The sequence below is a fragment of the Antechinus flavipes genome, chromosome 3, assembly GCF_016432865.1.
Source record: "Antechinus flavipes isolate AdamAnt ecotype Samford, QLD, Australia chromosome 3, AdamAnt_v2, whole genome shotgun sequence".
Classification (NCBI taxonomy): Eukaryota; Metazoa; Chordata; class Mammalia; order Dasyuromorphia; family Dasyuridae; genus Antechinus; species Antechinus flavipes.
This window is the reverse complement of record NC_067400.1, coordinates 84,524,600-84,544,149: the sequence shown is the minus strand read 5'-3', so window position 1 is coordinate 84,544,149 and position 19,550 is coordinate 84,524,600. Positions and strand designations below refer to the sequence as shown.

The window sequence follows — 19,550 nt, the reverse complement described above, 5'->3', positions numbered from 1 at the left end:
ATGGGCGGGTCTTGTAGGAGTTTAAATCCGAGTCAGGTTCAACCCTACGCAGAGCTCGTTCGGAATCTCCTGAGGCTAACTTACAAAGTTGTGTGAGGAGGAAAGGGTTCTGGAGACCTGTTGGAATCTTGGTGGGGAAAAGGGTAAAGTGACGCCAGGGCTGGTCTAGAAGAGAGCCGTGGCCGCCGCCGCCAGAAACGGAGCGATCGCTTGACCCCAAAGGGATCGAAGGTGGTTACTGGTCTGTTAAAATATATACCGTTTAAATACAAAGTGTTGGCGTTATGTAGTTATGCTGGCTTGTTTTTGCTAGGATTTCTGTGAACGTTGGGATGATCTGAGTTCAAGTCTTGCCTTTTCTCTGTAACCCCCTTTACGAGGTAGCTGGTGACTCAGTAGAGAAAACGCTGGACTTCAAGTTCAGCCTCAGACTGTTGCTAGCTGTGTATTCTTGAGCAAATCACTTCACTCCTCTGCCTTAAGTTTCCTCATCCCAGGGTGGTGGCGAGGATAAAATGAGACGAGATTTGTAAAGTGCTTAAATGTTCGCTATTTTGGGCCTCGAATAAAACAGGCATTGAATAAATGTTTATTGAAGTTAATTCAACAGTCACACTAAGACTGTATACTATAAACAAGTTGCAGATCTGCAGCCGTGGAAGGAGTTATAAGAAGTATAAGAAGTTTACCCATTCTCTGGAGATCCCATCCTTGAAAGAGAAAAATGAATAGTTGTGGGGTTTGGGTTTTTTTTTTTTTTTTTTAAATCTCTGGAAATCAAACACTCAACTCAATACCAAATAGCCCAGGAGGGGAAAGAATTCTGTAGTTCTTTATGGTTAATTCTCTCCTCCCCTCAATTTCAATAGCTTTTTATTTTACCAAATATATGCAAAGATAGTTTTCAGCATTCATCCTTGTAAAACCTTATGTTCCAAATTTTTCTCCCTCCTTTTCCCCTCCCAAAGATAGCAAACAATCTAATATAGGTTAAACATGTGCAATTCTTCTAAACATATTTCCATATCCATGATACTGTGCAAGAAAAATGAGATCAAAAGGCAAAAAAAGGGGGAAAAACAATAAAAAAAAGTTGAAAATACTATGCTTTAATCCACATTCAATATCCATAGTTCTCTTTCTGGATGTGGATGGCTGTTAACATCACAAGTCTGTTGGAATTGGGCTCATTGTTGAAAAGAGCCAAAGCCATTGTGGGGTTGATCATCACATAATCTTGTTGCTGTGTACAATTTTCTCATGGTTCTACTTTCTCTCTCTCTTTTTTTTTTTTTTTTTGCCCCCAAGGGGCAAAGTTTTTATTGAAAGTAATGTACACCATTACTAAGGGGACTGAATTCTAAGAGAATCCAGTAAAGAAACATAACAAAGAGATATACTTATATAGCTTTCAATAATAGATATATTAATTCTATGCCCTAGGGTAAGGCTAGAGAGTAATATCCAGATTAATTAAGGGTGATCTCTGAAATTTGATTATCACTGATCAGATCAATCAGCAATGAGCTGAGAAGTAGTCTATTCAGAATCAAACAGACTGGGCAGAGGAGTTTCCTGAGGGCAGAAGCTATCTGACTAAGGAGTGCTCAGAATCAGACAGACTGGGAGTTTCCTGAAGCAGATTCCAAAGCCAAAGACCCAGGACCACTGACCCATTAGAACAGAAGCCCTAAGTGGGGTGGGGAGAGGAGGGGCAAAATCACATTACATCATTTTCCCCCTCAAGCAGTCATCCCCAAATTCATTTGGGACAAAGGAACAGAGGTCTCTTCTGGAGCTGCTTCAGGCTCACAAGGGGTGGATAGCTGTAGGGACAGGGGCCCAGTGGGGTCCAGACTGAAGAGGGGAGGCAAGATGGCAGCAGCAGCATTCAGTGGGTGCATTCAGAATCAGTTAGCCAGTGGTATTCAGGATGAACAAATAGTTGGAAGTTCGTAGCTTGGAGCCTGGATGAAACAAATCTCACAAGTAGGTTAAAAATGCAGGAGCCAAACGAGCAAAAATGATAATTAAAAGTGGAGCTAGTAGGGACAATAGCTAGGAACTCTACTCTGAGGAAGGCTGGGGGGCGGGAGTGATGAGGCTATCATGAATGCCTCTTCCACACAGCTTTTCCCAGGATTAATAGCAAGGAATGTTTTCCCCAAAATATCAGCTTTTGAATCCTTGAAAGGATGGGGACAATGTCTGAAGCTATGGCATTATACACAGTGAAGGGAGCACTCAGATAGCCTGGGGTGCAAGAACCATAATGTTTAAAGGGTGTTAAGCATTGGGTAGAGAGGGTGACAGGCAAGGTAGCGATAATAAGTAATATTAAATGGGTTTGATCTCCTTTAGCAAAAACCTGAGCCTTCAAGGAAGGCTTTTACCCAATTAATAAAGGGGACAACAAAAGCAGATGAAGCCCTTGAGAGGGGCCATATGTGTAAAATCCATCTGCCAGTTCTTCCCTAAGTATGTACCCATCCTGCAAATAGGCTTCAGGATGGGGGATTTAGCAGCCCTTTCACAAACTGGGCATATTTGACAGATGTGTTTAATTGTTTCTCAGTGTGTGACCAGGGAAAGTAGGTTTCACAAGGATTGGAAAGAATTTTTTTCCAGTGAGTATGAAAAAGTTTCAATGAAGGTGGTATAGAAGCATTATGACCTTCTATTCGCTTTACTTTCCATCACATTATGTAAGTCTTTCCAGGCTTTTCTGAAATCAGCCTGTGGTTGATTCTAAGAATAAAATTTTCACCTACCTTTGCAGAAATTGGTTGTGAAATTATAGCTATGCAAACAAGGGCACTTCACCAATAGGCAATTCTTTTATTGTGTTCAAATTTATCTAAGCCTTCCTGATAGGGCCGGAAGAAACTTGCTGAAAGAGACTTTTGTATGCCTTCGATATGCTTTCACTCAGTATTTATATTTCACTGCTTTCACATTCTATTCCGTCTTATATTCAAACATCTAAATGTCTTATTCCTTCCTTCCCCAGAGCACACTAGATTGTAATAATCTTGTGAGTATGGATGTCATACTCATTTTTGTATCTTGACCTATCTCTGCCTCTCTTATTGATTAGCATGTTTCCCTTATACATAATAGGAATTTAATGTTTATTGAATGAAATAATTACCTCTAACTAGATTTCTATTATTTTCATTTCCTCTTCTTCCTTTGCATTCTGGTTTCTGACTTCATTAATCAGCTGAAACTGGTTAACAATAACCTTTTTGTGTGTTTTGATGGTGGGGGGGTGCAGTTTACAAAGCATTTGGGGTTAAGTGACTTGCCCAGGGTCACCCAGCTGGTAAGTGTTAAATGTGTGAAGTTGCATTTGAACTAGAGCTGGTGTGCCAGCCACTGCACCATCTAGCTGCTACCTAACCAATAATCTTATAATTGTAAAATGTTAGGATTTTCTTAGTTCTCATTCTTTGAACCTCTCTGCAGCATATCATACTGTTAATCATGTTTTTTTCCCTATATGTTCTTTCATTTATCTTTTCATGACATTGATCTTACTAAGATGTATGAAAGCTCTGTTCTGAACCCTTCCTATATTTTACTGTATCTCCATCAATCGGTGAACACTTATTAAATACCTTCTATGTCAGGCACTGTGATAAGCACAGAGGACACAAAGAGAGGCAACCCTGCTCTAAAAGACCTCAAAATTTAATGAAGGAAACCATAAGCAAATAAATATATACAAAACAAGCCCCATACAGAATAAATTGGAAGTGATTAACAGGAAAGACATTGGAATTAAGACCAGTTGGTAAGACTTCCTATCGAAGGTAGGATTTCAGTTGTGATTTAAAGGAAGTCAGGGAAGTCAGTCGTCTGAGAAGAGGAAGGGAGAATGTTCTGTGCATGGGAGAAACCAGAGGAAGTTTTCAAATGGAGAGTCTTAATCGTGCAACAGCCAGGAGACCAGTGTTACTGGATGGAACAGTACATGTTGGGAAGGAAGAAAACTGGAAAGATAGGAAGGACTAGATTTTGGAGGGTTTTGAATGACAAACAAAACATTTTGTATCTGATCCTGGAGGCCATAGGAAACCAGTGGAGTGGTCAGACCTGCACTTTAGGAAAGTCACTTTAATCGTTGATAGAGGATGAACTGGAGGGGGAGAAACTTTAGGCAGGCTCACCATCATGCTATGGCAGTAGTCCCGATATGAAGTAATGAGAGCCTGCACCAGTATTGGCAGTGTCAGAGGAGAGAAGGGTGTATTCAAGAGATATTGTAAAGGCAAAATAAATGGGTCTTAGCAAGAGAACTGAACGGGGGCTGAAGGATGTGAGATAGATAGCCATAAATCTCTCTTCTGCACTTCAGTGTTTGAACTAGATGTACCATAGATACCAGCTCAGATTCAACATGTCTAAAATAATCAACAAGCATTTATTAAATGTTGAGCAGTGTCCTAAACAATGGGAATATGAAGAAATGATCCAAAAGGATCCCTGCTTTTAACAAACTTAACATTCTAAAGGAGGCAGTAATATGTTTTTTTTTTTTTTTTTAATACATAAAGAATAGAAGGCAACCTTAGAGGGAAGGTCCACTCAATTCAGAGAGTGGAAAACAACTCCTACAAAAAGTAGCATTTGGAAGGAAAAAAGGTATCTTAAGAGGCAGAGTTAATGAGGGAAATCATTCCAGCTGTGGTGCACAGCCAGTTCAAAGGCAGATGGGAATTTGCTTTTTTGTTTGTTTGTTTGTTTTTATATATATTTTATTTTATTTTATAATAACTTTATATTGACAGAATCCATGACAGGGTAATTTTTTTTACAACATTATCCCTTGCACTCACTTCTATTCCGATTTTTCCCCTCCCTCCCTCCACTCCCTCCCCTAGATGGCAAACAGTCCTATATATGTTAGATATGTTGCAGTATATCCTAGATACAATATATGTTTGCAGAACCGAACAGTTCTCTTGTTGCACAGGTAGAATTAGATTCAGAAGGTTAAAAATAACCCGGGAGCAGATGGGAATTTGGAAGCACTCTGGCTGGTTTGTTGAGTGCGTGCATGGGAACCAAGTCCAAGAACACTGAAAAAGTACAAAGAAGTCATATATTGAAGGTCTTTAAGTGCCATAAGACCTTATGTTTGATTCTGAAGGTCAGAGGGAGCTTCTGGAGTTTACTGAGTGAGATGCTACAATCAGAGTTACCCCCTTTTTTAAAAATTATTTTATTTTTCCAAATGCAAAGATAAGTCTTCAACATTTACCTTTGCAAAACCTTGTGTTCCAAATTTTTCCCCCTCTAGACAGCAAGCAGTCCAATATAGGTTAAACATATGCAACTCTTCTAAATGTATTTCCATTTTCATCATGCTGCACAAGAAAACTCAGATCAAAAGGGGGAAAAAAATGAGGAAAAAACCCAAGCAAACAACAGCAACAAAAAAGATGAAAGTACTATACTTTGGTCCCCATTCAGTTTCCATAATTTTCTTTGGATACTAATGGCTTTCTCCATCATAATTCTATTGAAATTGCCTTGAATCATTTCATTGTTGAAAAGAGTCAAGTCCATCATTGTTGATCATCACATAATAAACTTGTTGCTGTGTGTAGTGTTCTCCTGATTCTGCTCACTTCACTTAGCATCAGTTCATGCAAGTCTTTTCAGGCTTTTCTGAAATCATCCTGCTGTGCCCTTCAGTTGGAGAATGGTTGAGTAAATTGTGGTATATGAATGTTATGGAATATTATTGTTCTGTAAGGAATGATCAGCAGGATGAATACAGAGAGGACTGGCGAGACTTACATGAACTGATGCTAAGTGAAACAAGCAGAACCAGGAGATCATTATATGTTTCAACAACGATACTGTTTGAGGATGTATTCTGATGGAAGTGGATCTCTTCGATAAAGAGAGCTTTAATTGATCAAAGATGGACAGAAGCAGCTACACCCAAAGAAAGAACACTGGGAAATGAATATAAACTGCTTGCATTTTTGTTTTTCTTCCCGAGTTATTTCTACCTTCTGAATTCAATTCTCCCTGTGCAACAAGAAAACTGTTCGGTTCTGCACACATATATTGTATCTAGGATATACTGTAACCTATTCAACATGTAAAAGACTGCTTGCCATCTGGGGAAGGGGGTGGAGGGAGGGAGGGGAAAAATCGGAACAGAAGTGAATGCAAGGGATAATGCTGTAAAAAATTACCCTGGCATGGGTTCTATCAATAAAAAGTTATAAAAAAAAAATCATCCTGCTGATTATTTCTTACAGAACAATAATATTCCATAACATTCATATACCATAATTTATTCAGCCATTCCCCAACTGATGGGCATCCACTCAGTTTCCAGTTCCTTTAAAGCAGTTATCTGCTACTAGCATAGATCCATTTGATCCAGTACTATCTTTCATGAATATGAATTACATATATCAATTGGCCTTGGGGACACAAAAGATTTTATCCTCAAATGGTTTCCTGTCTATAACTAGGGAGATGAAACATACATAAAAAGACAATAGTAACAGTGCCCAGTAGAATATGCTAAATAACAGTTGATATTTCTGTAGAATCTTCAACAACCCTGTGAGATGAGTTTAACTGGAATTTTCCCCATTTACAAGATGAGGTAATTAAGATTCAGAGAGAGAAATTTTCCTAGGATTATACAGTCTCAGAGACAAGATTTGAATTTAGGTGTTTTGATTCCAAATACATCTGTTAATCCATACTATCTCTTTGAATGCTAAGATACTATTGATAATTAGAGTTGTAATAGTACAAAAAGGGGAATGATTCTTGGGTTAGGGTCATGGGTCAGAGCAGCACAAAGACAGTAGGACTTGGGGCCTTGAAGAGGAAGGGGCAGGGCATCAAGACAAATAGACATACAGTGTGGTTTGCATTTCCATTTTCTGTTTTTCTGATTTCAGATCCTGTGTTTCACCTATTCTCTGCATGTTCTTGTTATCCTGTGTACGCTTGCTTTCCCTGAAGTTCCAGCCTCCCCAGTCATTGGTCAGCAGAAGGTTCCAGGCTCTCCAGTTTTTGGTCAGTTGTCCTTTACGTCCTTTCATGGATCTGAAAACTCTTGTTTCATCATTGAATGACTTTGCCTCACTCTCATTAGCTGAAAATTGGGACAACGTTGGATTATTGGTTCAGCCAAGCCCACCCCATACTGTGAAAACACTTTTTCTAACAAATGACCTGACCGAGGAAGTGATGGAGGAGGCGATCCAAATGAAAGCAGATCTCATCCTCTCCTATCATCCGCCTATTTTCCGACCACTCAAGCATATAACTTGGAAAACGTGGAAGGAGCGGCTGGTGATCCGGGCTTTGGAGAACAGAATTGGCATCTACTCTCCACATACTGCCTATGATGCTTCACCTCAAGGAGTCAACAATTGGTTAGCAAAAGGGCTTGGTAAGAATTTTCTCATTTCTTGACATTTTAAATTTCCCTTCACAAACCTCTGAAAATTGGAAAGCCTTTCTGACTGTAACTTCCTTACTACTTGCCTGCTTTTGACAGTTGCAGGAGAAAGATCAAAATTTTGATCACTTTAGATCTTTTTTAAAAATTGGTAATGAAGTATACTAGTTGAATTGCACGTAAAAATGAAAAAAGATTATTCCCAATAAAGCAATGATTTGAATATATTCAACAACCTACATAATTCACTTAAGAAGTATTTATTGAATGCTTTGCTAGACACTGGGAGAATGCAACAATTTCAGCCTTACCCTGCAGAGGTAAAGAAGATAGTATTTCTACTTTTAAATTGATTTCTTTATTTAATGTTTGATTTTTCTGTTAGATGAAGGTAGTTATTCTGATATTGTGGTCTACATTGGGACAACAGATTACCCACAGGTACTTAGAACTTATATCCTTGTATACCAAGAAATAATTCTAATAAATGACTTAATAAGTAGGAGGTTTCATAAATTACCTTGTTTAAATTAGATTAGAAATATCTGACTTTTTTCTTTCCAGCTATTTCTGTTCTTCAAAAGCATTCTGAAAATGAATACGATTTTTAATATCTTTGAATCCCTGAGCTTAATGGAAACTTTGTATGTTACTAGTATTTTATTAAAGTTGTTTATTGCCCCCATACTCTTTTGCGTATCTTCATACTTCAGTACTCAAGCATTTAAGGGCTCCATGATTTTATTGATATAGTTACTACCCCAACTAACTGAGACCACAACTATTCTAAACTTATACATAATTTTCAAGAGTTGCTGTGGCTGAAGAATTCAATTTCCCCTGCTCAATTTGGTAATGAACTTCTCTGAACTTAACTAGACAACTCCTTAGACATATAAACATTCGTAGATGTTCGTCATTTAGTCTCTCTGCCTCAGGAGGATGTATCAGAGCATGCACCAAACCAAGATGAGCTATTTCAGGGAGACATTAGTAGAATGTCTTTGTTTTTAATGTAATAATCTTCCAATGTTCTGCGCTTTTTTCCTAGGATGTTGTACCTCTCTTCCAATACATCCTTCAAAAGCTCCTAGCTATCCAACAATAGGAACCCATCGAGTAGAGTTTAATATAAATGATACCCCAAGCATGGACAAGTTTATGTCTGCAGTGAGAGAGATACCGGAAGTTTCAATAACTACCTTTTTTGCTAGGTATTATGTGTTTCTTTATTGCTTATTTATTTTTTCAGGATATTTGTGGCACACATTAATTTGAATTATTTTATGATTTTAATAATCATTAAATTGTAACACTTCTGCCATGTTTAACTGCCATGTTGGACTACTTGCCACGAGGCGGGGGGATGTGGGGGGTGGGAGGGACAGAGGGAAAATTGGAACACAAGGTTTTACAAGGGCTAATGTTGAAGAATTGTCTACGCATATATTTTGAAAAATAAAAGGCTTTAATAAAAAATAATAATAATAATTAAATCATTTAAATAAATAAATCATTTCCTCCTGCATAGGATGATTATGCACACATCTAACTTTCCTGAGGGCCTAAGAGGAATAGACTTTTATAGAATGACTCCAAAGTACAAACAGACCATGAAATAAATATAAGAAATCATGTTTTCTGATTTCTATTCCCAAGAATTTAAAATATTTAAATACCACACCATATAGAGGTCTGTTTTGCTAGGGCCCAGCAATTCATAGTGATTCTTTATTGTCCCACTTCCAAAAAATACTGACTTCCACAACCAGATTTCCAGCTGGACATTTTAAAAAGCAGAGGCTGACTTAGTCTAATTGAAAGCATCATAAAAAGTAACAAGGTATGCCACGCTATGAGTCATAGATACCTTTGTATAAAAAGTATAATTGTTGTCTCTGTACTCTTGAGAAATGTCAAGGCTCACATTATGGCTTCTTAAAAAGACTGAAGCCTGTACCATGTTATCACTAAAAAGTGGTCTTTTGGATCGTAACTTTTAAGTATGAAAATTCCTTATTATATTCATTTGAACATTAAATCCTCATCATTGGAGAAGGAAGAAGAGGAGAGTGGGCTGTTATTGTTCTCCAGATAACTTGTAACAATTTGAACTTTTTGGATTCTGCTCTTTATGGAACTTTGAATAAGGAAACCTAACTATCTAATGCCTAGTCACTTCAGGGAATATTGTCTGACACATGAAAATACAGTGTGGAAAATGCAAATTTACATGATATTCAAAGTGACAATTAGATAAATATCAGAGAAGTGGTTTTCTACTTTTTCCTTACTATAAACTCCAGCTTTTTCTGAAAGTCACTGTTTCTGAATGGCCCATTTTAACACTGCTTTTTTATTCATGAGTAATGCTTTCATGGATACCTACTTAAGACTTTCTGGTTTCTAGAAAACAGTTAAAATTCTCTGATGTTGAATATTTTTTTTTAATTTTTAAATTTTTTATATTTGTTTTTAACCCTAACGCACATTCCCTCCCCCTATGTAAAAGGGCCATCCCACAGAGCAAAGAATTCTGTAGAAGTTCAACAAGACTAGTTGCCTCAAAATAAAAACAAATTCAACGAAATTAGACAACTTATTGAAAAAGTATAAAATTATGAGCAATATTATACATCCATAGCCTTCTGTCTCTTTAAAGAAGGTGAGCGGGGCCTTTTAAAGATTATTTTATTTATTTTTTGCTATGGTAATTGGGGTTAAGTGACTTGTCTAGGGTCACATAGCTAGGAAGTGTTAAGATTCTGAGGCCAGATTTGAACTCAGGTCTTCCTGACTTCAGGGCTAGTGCTCCATTCAGTATACCACCTCGCTGCCCCCTCTTTCTTTTTTAAAAATTCTTTGTTATAATGACTTGTTGGTGAGAGTTGAAGGACATATATGGAAATGAAATTTTCAAGATAAAAAAATTTTAAGTGAAACATTTTGGATTGGATTGAAAAGATAAAAACTATTGGCAATCCTCCATATTCTCTTAATTATCAACATTAATAAATCAATAAGTAATTATTTTGTGCCTATTTTGTGCCATGTACTGTACAGGCACAAGAGCCTAGTGGGCACGGATTTGTATAATGATGTATCATAATATCACAGGATATTTTTAAAACAAAGTCATTAAAATAGTTGCATTGGAGTGTGGGGAACACTACCACTATGAAAGAGGTGACACTTTCAGCTAAAGTAAAGGAAAATAGAGTAGGTAGAGGTAAGAAGGTTGCATGCTTGGTTTTTAGTTTACCTAAAATGATTTTCTGAGGTAATTTCTTCAGTAGTTATATCGTCAAATATATATTTAATATGTGCTTATCCTAAATTTTGGAGGTGTTTTTTCCCCCTAGGCATAATGGAGAAGAGCAAACTCGAGTCAGTTTGAACTGTACCCAGAAAGCATTGCTTCAAGTGGTGGCTTTTCTCTCTGAAAATAGTCATCTTTATCAGAAAACTGAGATTCTGGCCCTGGAGAAGGTAATGAAAAATAAGTTATTTTCTTTCATTTCAAAGTTTTGGTTAATGATTTAATATCCATAAAAATTATTTGTATTAATGAGTCATTAGTTAACTAGTATTTAATTTTCTAAGAGACAAAATAGCAGTAATATGGGTTTCTCCTTTTTTCTCATTCATAAGTTTTAATTATTGAGCTGAATGAAAATTGAAAACTATTCTCATCTGGAATATATGCCTTCATAAACAAAAAAAGCTACCTCACATTTTTACAAGAAAAATAAATAGCAAAATACAATCATATTTGTCATCAGGTAACTAATTATACAAGGCCCAGAAGAGAAAAGTAATACTACTTCTTCCATATAGATAGCACTTCATTTCCTGAATCTACTAAATGATGGATACGAAGAGGGCAAAAGAGAAACCTGCTATTAGATTCTGTTAGAAAGGGAAAATGTACACTTCACAAATACATTTTGAAATGTGGATATACTCTTAAAGACATAAGCACTAACAATTTCTTTTGTCAAAGCTTAATTTTCTTTCTAGAAAATATATTCAAAAAGAGATATCCTAAGAATGTACCTTAATAGTCGTCTGAGTACCTGCAATCTTTGAAAATTCTGTTTCTCCTCAGCCTTTGCTTCAGAATACTGGGATGGGAAGATTATGCACATTGGCTGAATCTGTCTCCCTGGCAACCATGATTGAACGAGTCAAAAGGCACCTAAAACTATCCCATGTTCGCCTAGCTCTTGGAGTAGGGAGGACTCTAGGTAAATAACATGTATGTTTTATCAATGCCAGTTTATGCACTAGGAAGATTGATCAATCAATAATTTCTCTGAAAATAATGTTGAAACTCTTGGATCTATTTGTCCAAGTAAAAAATGAAAGATTTGCTATTAGCTCATGGGTGATGGTTTTTAAAATGAGTGATAATTTAAAATAAATTTTAACACTTCTGTATGTACTTTAGTGAAATGATAGTGGTGATCTTACCTACTCTGTTATTCTTATACTGACATTGGCTTTTCTCTCTTGGCTTCTCCCAGGATTTTTGGGAACCAAAAACTTATATTGAAGTAGTCATAAGAAAAGTCTGCTTTAAATGAATTGTAGTTTAACCCATCCACAAGAAACAATTAAAGGATTTTCAGCCTGAGGCCCAGTGAGTGGATTTTTGTATTATAGATTTTGGGCATTTTAATTTATTTAAGAGAATTCTTGAAAAAAACACGAGAGGGAAAAAAAAAAAAAAAAAACAAGCAAACAGAACACAAAAACAAAAAGGAGGTGAAAATGCTATGCTTTGGTCCACATTCAGTTTCCATGGTTCTCTCTCGGGTGCAGATGGTTCTATCCATTACAAGACTATTGGAATTACTGCATTAAATCTTATGGAGGATATTATAGTTGAATGGATTTCTAATTGGAAGAGCTCGATTCAAATTCTGCCTCTGTGTGACCTCACATAAACTGTATAAGTATCAGTTTTCCCATATATAGAATTAAAGAATTGGATTAAATGATCTCTGATTCTTTCTAGTTCTAAATCTATGACTCTAGATAACATACATAGATTAATACAACTTGTTAGAATATGATAAATGCATAAGAGATACCATGTGCACACACCCATTAGTTCTAGACAACACAATGTAATAGAAAGAACTCTGTATTTAAAGTTAAAAAAGACTTGGGTTTAAATCCTGGCTCCATCACTTAGTATATATATGACCTTGGGCAAATAAATTTTCTTCTCTGAGGCTGTTTCTTTATCTTAAAAAAAAAAAAATTCTTGGTGAAGGTTAAATTTTCAAAGAAAATGAGCCCAAACCTATCAAAAAACAACAACAACAACAACCTTCTGGGCTGCAAAGTATTATAATTAATAGTTCAAAGTAAAACCAATTTGAGGGCTTTTTTTTCCCAATTAGGCATCATTTACATTTCTCTATTAGTGATTTGCAGCATTTCAGTTCTTATTAGTAATCTAGCTTCTAGTTCTGATACCTGCATTTGATTCACTAACCTCAAAAAGTTATCCTTCCAATGGTCTTGTTTCTAAAACCAAAATTCCTTATATTCCTAGCTTACAATTTTGTGGTAAACTTAGGGAAAAATTTATTAGGTGATGTATACTAGTATTTTTAAAATTATGTGTGCTTTATAAACACAAGGTAGACAGGCTGTTATTAAGAGGCTCATTGTGTATCTACATGACAGAGATTATTTTTTTCTCCAATTCTGAAGGAATAGTTTGCTTTCGTGGATCCCATCATGTAAGCTCGTGGTATATATATATGAGAGATTATTTCTTCTCCTGTTCCGAAGGGATAGATTTCTGCTTTTGTGGGTCCCATCATGTAAACTCTAGGAAAATTATGCATTAATTATTCTTTAATTGTGTTCATGTTTAAAAAAAAAAACATTACTTTATAACTGGGGAGATCAAAAGATAGTCTATACTGTATATGGATTCACACTTGGTACTGAGTTTATTATTAAGATAAAAGTGAACATTTGTTTCTTATTTGCTATTTCTTAAAGAATCACAAGTCAAAGTAGTAGCCTTGTGTGCTGGTTCTGGGAGCAGTGTTCTTCAGGGTGTGGAAGCAGATCTTTATCTTACAGGTATGCATTGCATCCTCTGTCCTTGCTCTAGTCCCTCTCTCTCTCCATTCTGCAACCTCTTCCTTCCCCCTATTTAGCCCTTAAATAAATAGTTCAGAATAACTTATTTTTGCAAAAGGAACTGCATTCAAACTGGCAGGAGAGCTAATGTTTATCGTGAAAGGAAGAAATTATCTGAACATTTATTATTAGAAAATGATCCGTTTTAATATGTTTGATCTACAAGGCCCATTATGGAGTTTAGTCTCAGAAACAAGCCATCTTCAGGACATAAGCCTGGCAGTTCTATCCATCTGCTGCCCTCTTAGCAGGGGTAAGAATTTCAAAGAGTGCATTATCTAAAACTTAGTGCTGCCAGCTGCCTTTTCTCTTTTTCCATAAGGTTTAGAGAGTCTTTTTTCCCCCATTTAGTAGTATTTTTTTTAATTACATGTAAAGATAGTTTTCAATATTCATTTTTGTAAGATTTTTGAGATCTTTTATAAACTCCCTCCTTTCCTTCCCTTCCTCTTCCCTAAGACAGCAAACAATCTAATGTGGGTTATACATATATAGTCATTTTAAGTATATTTTTTTTATTGGTCATATGTTGAAAGAAGAATCAGAAAAAAGAAAAAACCATGAGAAAGAAAAAAATTTTTAATTTTTCATTAAAGCTTTTTATTTACAAAGCATATTGCATGGGTAATTTTTCCAATATTGACCCTTGCATAACCTTTTGTTGCAGATTTTCCTCTCCTTCCCCTCATTCCCTCTCCTAGCTAGCAGGTAGTCCAATATATGTTAAATATGTTGAAATATATGTTAGATCTGAGAAAAATAAATTTATGTGAAAATAGTGTGCTTCAATTTGCATTCAGATTGTAGTTCTTTCTCTGGATTCAGATGGCCAATTTTTATTAGAATTTACTTGAATCACTGCATTGCTAAGAAGAGCCAAGTCCATCAAAGTTGATCATCACAGTCTTGCTGTTGCTGTGTACAATGTTCTCTTGATTCTGCTCACCTCACTCAGCATGGGAGTTCATGAGTCCAGGGTTTTCTGAAATCCACCTGTTCAACATTTTTTATTTCACAACACTTTTCCATTACATTGCTGTCCCAAAGCTTGTTCGGCCATTCCTCACTTGATAGGTATTCCTCGATGTGCAATTCTTTGCCACCACAGAAAGAGCTACTATAACTATGACAAGTGGGACCTTTCTCCTTTTTTTTATGATCTCTCTGGGATACATGGTAGTAGTGTTGCCGGAGCAAAAGAGGTGCACTTTTTTATAGCCCTTTGGTAGTTCCAAACTGGAGAGTAATTTTAAAATAGTATTAGATAAAATAGAGTAGAACTGGTCCAATGAAAAGTTCAGATTGGGAAAGGAAAAGAGTATAGCAGAAGGAGGAATAAAGATCAGGGAGAAGATGAAAAATTGTAATAGCATCGCTTCTTGGTATTTAAACCACAGAAAGGAAGATATGCTATTCAGCCTAGAAGCTCTCTCTTTTATGTGTTTGTGTTCTTTTTTGTGTGTGTGTTTACTTATTGTGCTATATACATATCATCTTCTCCAGTAGAGTCATTGTTCTAATAGTCTAATGTAAATCATTATATTTTTTATGGTCTTAGTGCCTTGCACATAAAAGATGCTTGTGTGTGTGTGTGTGTGTGTGTGTGTGTGTGTGTGTGTGTGTGTGTGTGTGTGTGTGTTTTAAAGAACTTGGACTTTAAAGAGGTTTAACAGTACCATAAAAGGCCACAAGATGGGGATATTGTTCTCAAATCAGTTTCAACCAGTTTTTGCTTTTCTGTTTTATAACTAAATTCAGTCAACATTTAGAGGTAGAAGGATCTTAGAAATCATTTCATTCAAAACCGACTTGTCCGTTGGCTCATTTCATCTTTCTGTATTTTCCACAAAGCTGGTATGTTAATGTGAAAGGCATAAAGTTGAATCCTACCTGTATTTATTTTTCATGTCTTTTTGTTTTTCTCTCCTATATTCTTCCTCCTTAACTTCAGAGTAGGGGTGAGGCTCACATCAGAATCCTATTCAGATTCAAATTAGAGATGAGATATTACACTCTTGAATCATTGATAATATTTTTTAAAGCAAAGTTTACTTTGCCCTAACACAAGGATATACAATAAGGATATAGTGACACAAAATTCTATAGATACAATTCTCACTCCATCTCTACATGAAAATACATCTTGTCAGCAGAGCAGGGCATAAGTACTCCCATAGTTTTCAGGCATCCATAATTTGGAGGTGCCTTGATTCCACATGATATTTTTAATACCATGGATGACAATGAAATTGCTCAAGGAATAGGTAGAGATTGGGAAGAATGGCCTACCCCGTAGAGTGGACAACTTAAACTAAAATACAGACATGAAAGTGGTCATTTGGTTCCTGGCTCAATCTATGTACACAATTTTTTATTTCTGATTTGAAAAGTAATGAATAAATTCACTTTTAAATCCTCAAAGTATGTATTAAGAACTTGAAGATCATTGGATAAAGTTATATAATTAGATATATATAGATAGGTACAGATACATATAATAAACACACATGGATAGATAGGCTTGTTTACTTATAGTAAAACAAGTATAGTAAAACAGAGCAGCTCTCAATACTACAAGAATAGGTGGGAACAAAAGCATACATCTGCCTGTGTAGTGCTAGAGGAACACCAATCCTGTAGTTTCCAAGGTGGTGGGTATATCCTATCTTTATTGATAGCCTCTTGGTTTCCCCAGACCAACTGAAGATGAAGTTGGGATTCAAGGCCAGGCAAAGAGCATTGATTAAGTACTTGCTGTGTGGGCTGTACAGCCTCTCCAAGCTACAAGGGATCTTAAGTTTTTAATCTCCTAAAGGAGGCTACAACAACCTCTAGTGGATCCTTCCAGGCATTGTGATTTGTCCATTTGTGCTGTAGGAGTATACCAAAGATTGCCTAATTGTCCCATTTTGCTTCATTAGTGTTATTCTTCCTTTTGACAGGTGAAATGTCACACCATGATGTCCTTGATGCTGCTGCCCAAGGGATAAATGTCATTCTTTGTGAACATAGCAACACTGAACGAGGCTTCCTATCAGAACTTCAAAACACACTGGCAGCCCATCTAGAGAATAAGGTTCATATTATCTTGTCAGAGACAGACAGAGACCCTCTTCAGGTAGTATGAAACAGCCCAGGATCATCTCGGCTACGACACTACTTAAATCCATTGGATCCTAAAGCCTTTGTATTCAAGAACATAATCAGTCCACCTCAAAGTGGTGTGCCCTATAATTCTTCATTTTTATGTAATTTAATGAACTGGTTTGAGGCCTTAGTGAAGACTAATATAATGCTGTATTAAAACAAAAGATGTTTGCTATAAACTCTAATAAAAATTAGGGAAACTGGCTTTTAGAAGATAGCTTCATGTAATCTAGTACTCTATTCCACTGATTTCTTTTAATGTTATCTTATATATTACTTACAATATTCTTCACTAGACTACTGTAAACAAACTCATAGAGGGTACTTTCCATGTGTTCATTTTTACAAATTTATGGTATCACTGAGGAAATTAAAATTATTCTGTATTCAATAATTGATTCTATTCTATAATTAGCTCCATTCTCCATCCTGTCAGTCAAGCCACATTTCTCAGTTCTGGAGTTAACCTCAGGCATGTGGTTGAAAGGTAGGGAATGTTATCACTCAGGCTATGTCAGTTAGCCCCTGGAACATCTGATTGTTTTCTGTAAGCCTCAACCAGTTTAATCTGCTCAAAAAGACCTCTCAAAAGTCATCAGTCCTTGCCTTTCCTTGTGCAATTAGGGTAGTCTTGATCTTTGTCAAAAGGGGGGATCAAACTTTGTAGTTCTTATCCCCTAAGATTACAAAATGCAGGTAAGTCCCATAAAACAATTTTAATATTCCTTAATTGTCAGAGAGAGGGATGAATTAGCCACACCTGAATGCCAATCTGCATCCTCCCCATTTCCTCTTTCCTCGCCTCCACCTTTCCTATATGTCCAAAAAAAAAAAAGATTCCTTTTCTTCTCATTGGAGTTAGCTTTATTGAGATGTTCAGTCTAACCTACTTTGTCGTCCCTGCCAATATGTGTTTTTTTTTTAAGTTCAGCAGTATTTTATTTTTCTAATTACATAAAATAGTTTTCAACTCTCTTTTAAAATTTTGAGTTCCAAGTTTTTTCTCCTTCTCTTACCCCCTCTTCCCTTATCCCTAAGATAGCATTCTAATATACTGACTTACTTTGTAAACATCATATGCATCATTCTGTTAATAAACTGATTATGCTCAGAGAACATGTTTATTGCAATTACTCCTCACACCACCAACCCAAATTTAATACACAAATTTATCCATGTTTTCACTGAGTGTAATGTAAATGCGATTATTTGTTCAGTTTATTTTAGTAAAAACAATTTCTTCTGCAATTATTTTAGTCCTCTGTGACAAAATGAGAAACCTAAATAGATTGAGAACTTCCTTTAAAAACACACAAATTGTAAATTATCACTTAGTTTTTGTTGTTCAATTCAGTTTACAGATAGATAAGAGTTGGAGACAAATGAGGCTGAGTGAAGTCACCAGGGTCACACAGCTAATAAGTGTCTAAGGTCAGATTTGAATTCAGGAAGACTCGTCTTCCTGATTCCAGGGACCAGTGCTCTAGCCACTGTACCATCTAGTTGTCCTTTTACAATAAGTCTTTACTCCTCCCTCCCCCTACCTCCCCACCCCCAGAACCAGTCAAAAAAGCCCAGTCAGACTTCCTTCCACTTCTCTACTGCCATATTCCAATAGGTGATGTACACCTTGTCTTGCTAGATATCAATCCCTCTTGAAGCCCAGATTCTTTCTGATCCACTACCTCCTTTCCCACAGTTGCTGAGAACTTGGCTTTTTATACTGCTTGGGTGACAGATGGGAAGTCACCAGTTCCAGTCCTGAGGTTAAGATGGTGGGTCACTGGGATTTAACATTTGTCCTGACAGATTCCTCACATCTCCCAGAGCTTTTATTTTCTATTTGTCCTGAAGCTGAACCTTCTTGATGTTATTTTCCCCCATCAAAGGCGAGCTTCTTGGGCAAAGCTTTTTTTTCCTTTGTAACCCAACACTTAGTACACTGCATGGCAATAAGCACTTAACAAACACTTCTGTTCCATGTTACTGTTTTTTGAGTAAAAGGATGCTTAATAGATCCAGAGAAAGTCTCAACAACTATTGACTGGTCCATTATAAATTCATGTTATCCAACTTCAACCGGGCCTTTGGTCCTCAAACTACGGCCAGTGGGCCAGATGTGGCAGCTGAGGACGATTATCCCCTTCACCCAGGGCTATGAAGTTTCTTTATTTAAAGGCCCACAAAACAAAAGTTTTTGTTTTTACTATAGTCCAGCCCTCCAACAGTCTGAGGGACTGGCCTCCTATTTAAAAAATTTGAGGACCCCTGCTATAGACAGATGGACCTTTTGTTATTTCTAGAATGATTCTTAATCCCCAAAGAAACTCTTCCAAACTTTCTCATTCCTCCTTCAGCTGAGGAACCTTTTACTTGACTGAAAAATGGAGGTCTTTCAATGGAAGCTCTTTTCCCTATTCTCTTCACCCCCAAACTCTTTGATATCATTTCTCTCTCTCTCTCTCTTCCTTTTCCTCAGCTACTGGACTGAGGTGGCCCTTCTTGTCAAGGGCAATCCCTCCCTATATGCACCTGAACTCACCCCCTGGTTTTTTCTAGTACTTAAAACCTCACTCATTCTGCCCTCTGTTTGTTAATGTTCAACTCGTCTTACCTACTTGTTCCTTCCCTGCTGCTTTTTGACTTGATCAAGTGTCTTCCATCTTTTAAAAACACCTCTCTTCCCTACCAACCCCTCAAGCTACTACCTTAAACCTCTCATTTTCCCAGCCAAATTCTCTGAAAAGGCTGCATCCACTTTCTCTCCTCACCCCTTTCTAATCTAGTG

At 36.6% G+C, this 19,550-nt stretch overlaps 1 protein-coding gene across 2 annotated transcripts; it reads left to right on the top strand.

Annotated features, from left to right (window-relative positions):
- Positions 1-8: 8 nt before the first annotated feature.
- Positions 9-17,878, top strand: NIF3L1 (NGG1 interacting factor 3 like 1). Of its 2 annotated transcripts, none has more exons than XM_051983811.1 (7): positions 9-231; positions 6,942-7,438; positions 8,499-8,661; positions 10,810-10,936; positions 11,556-11,694; positions 13,472-13,555; positions 16,558-17,878. In XM_051983811.1, exons 2-7 carry the CDS (start codon positions 6,967-6,969, stop codon positions 16,740-16,742), a joined length of 1,170 nt encoding a protein of 389 aa, XP_051839771.1. In that variant the 5' UTR covers positions 9-231; positions 6,942-6,966; the 3' UTR covers positions 16,743-17,878. The 2 variants fall into 2 exon arrangements, with proteins under 2 accessions (XP_051839771.1, XP_051839772.1); XM_051983812.1 differs by having other exon boundaries at positions 9-241.
- The last annotated feature ends 1,672 nt before the right edge of the window (positions 17,879-19,550 follow it).

Coding starts and splice junctions, on each gene's coding strand:
- NIF3L1 (XM_051983811.1), top strand. CDS start 6,967: ATGTTCTTGTTATCCTGTGTACGCTTGCTTTCCCTGAAGTTCCAGCCT. Junction 11,695..13,471: donor TGGAGTAGGGAGGACTCTAG/GTAAATAACATG, acceptor TATTTCTTAAAG/AATCACAAGTCAAAGTAGTA. Junction 13,556..16,557: donor AGCAGATCTTTATCTTACAG/GTATGCATTGCA, acceptor TCCTTTTGACAG/GTGAAATGTCACACCATGAT.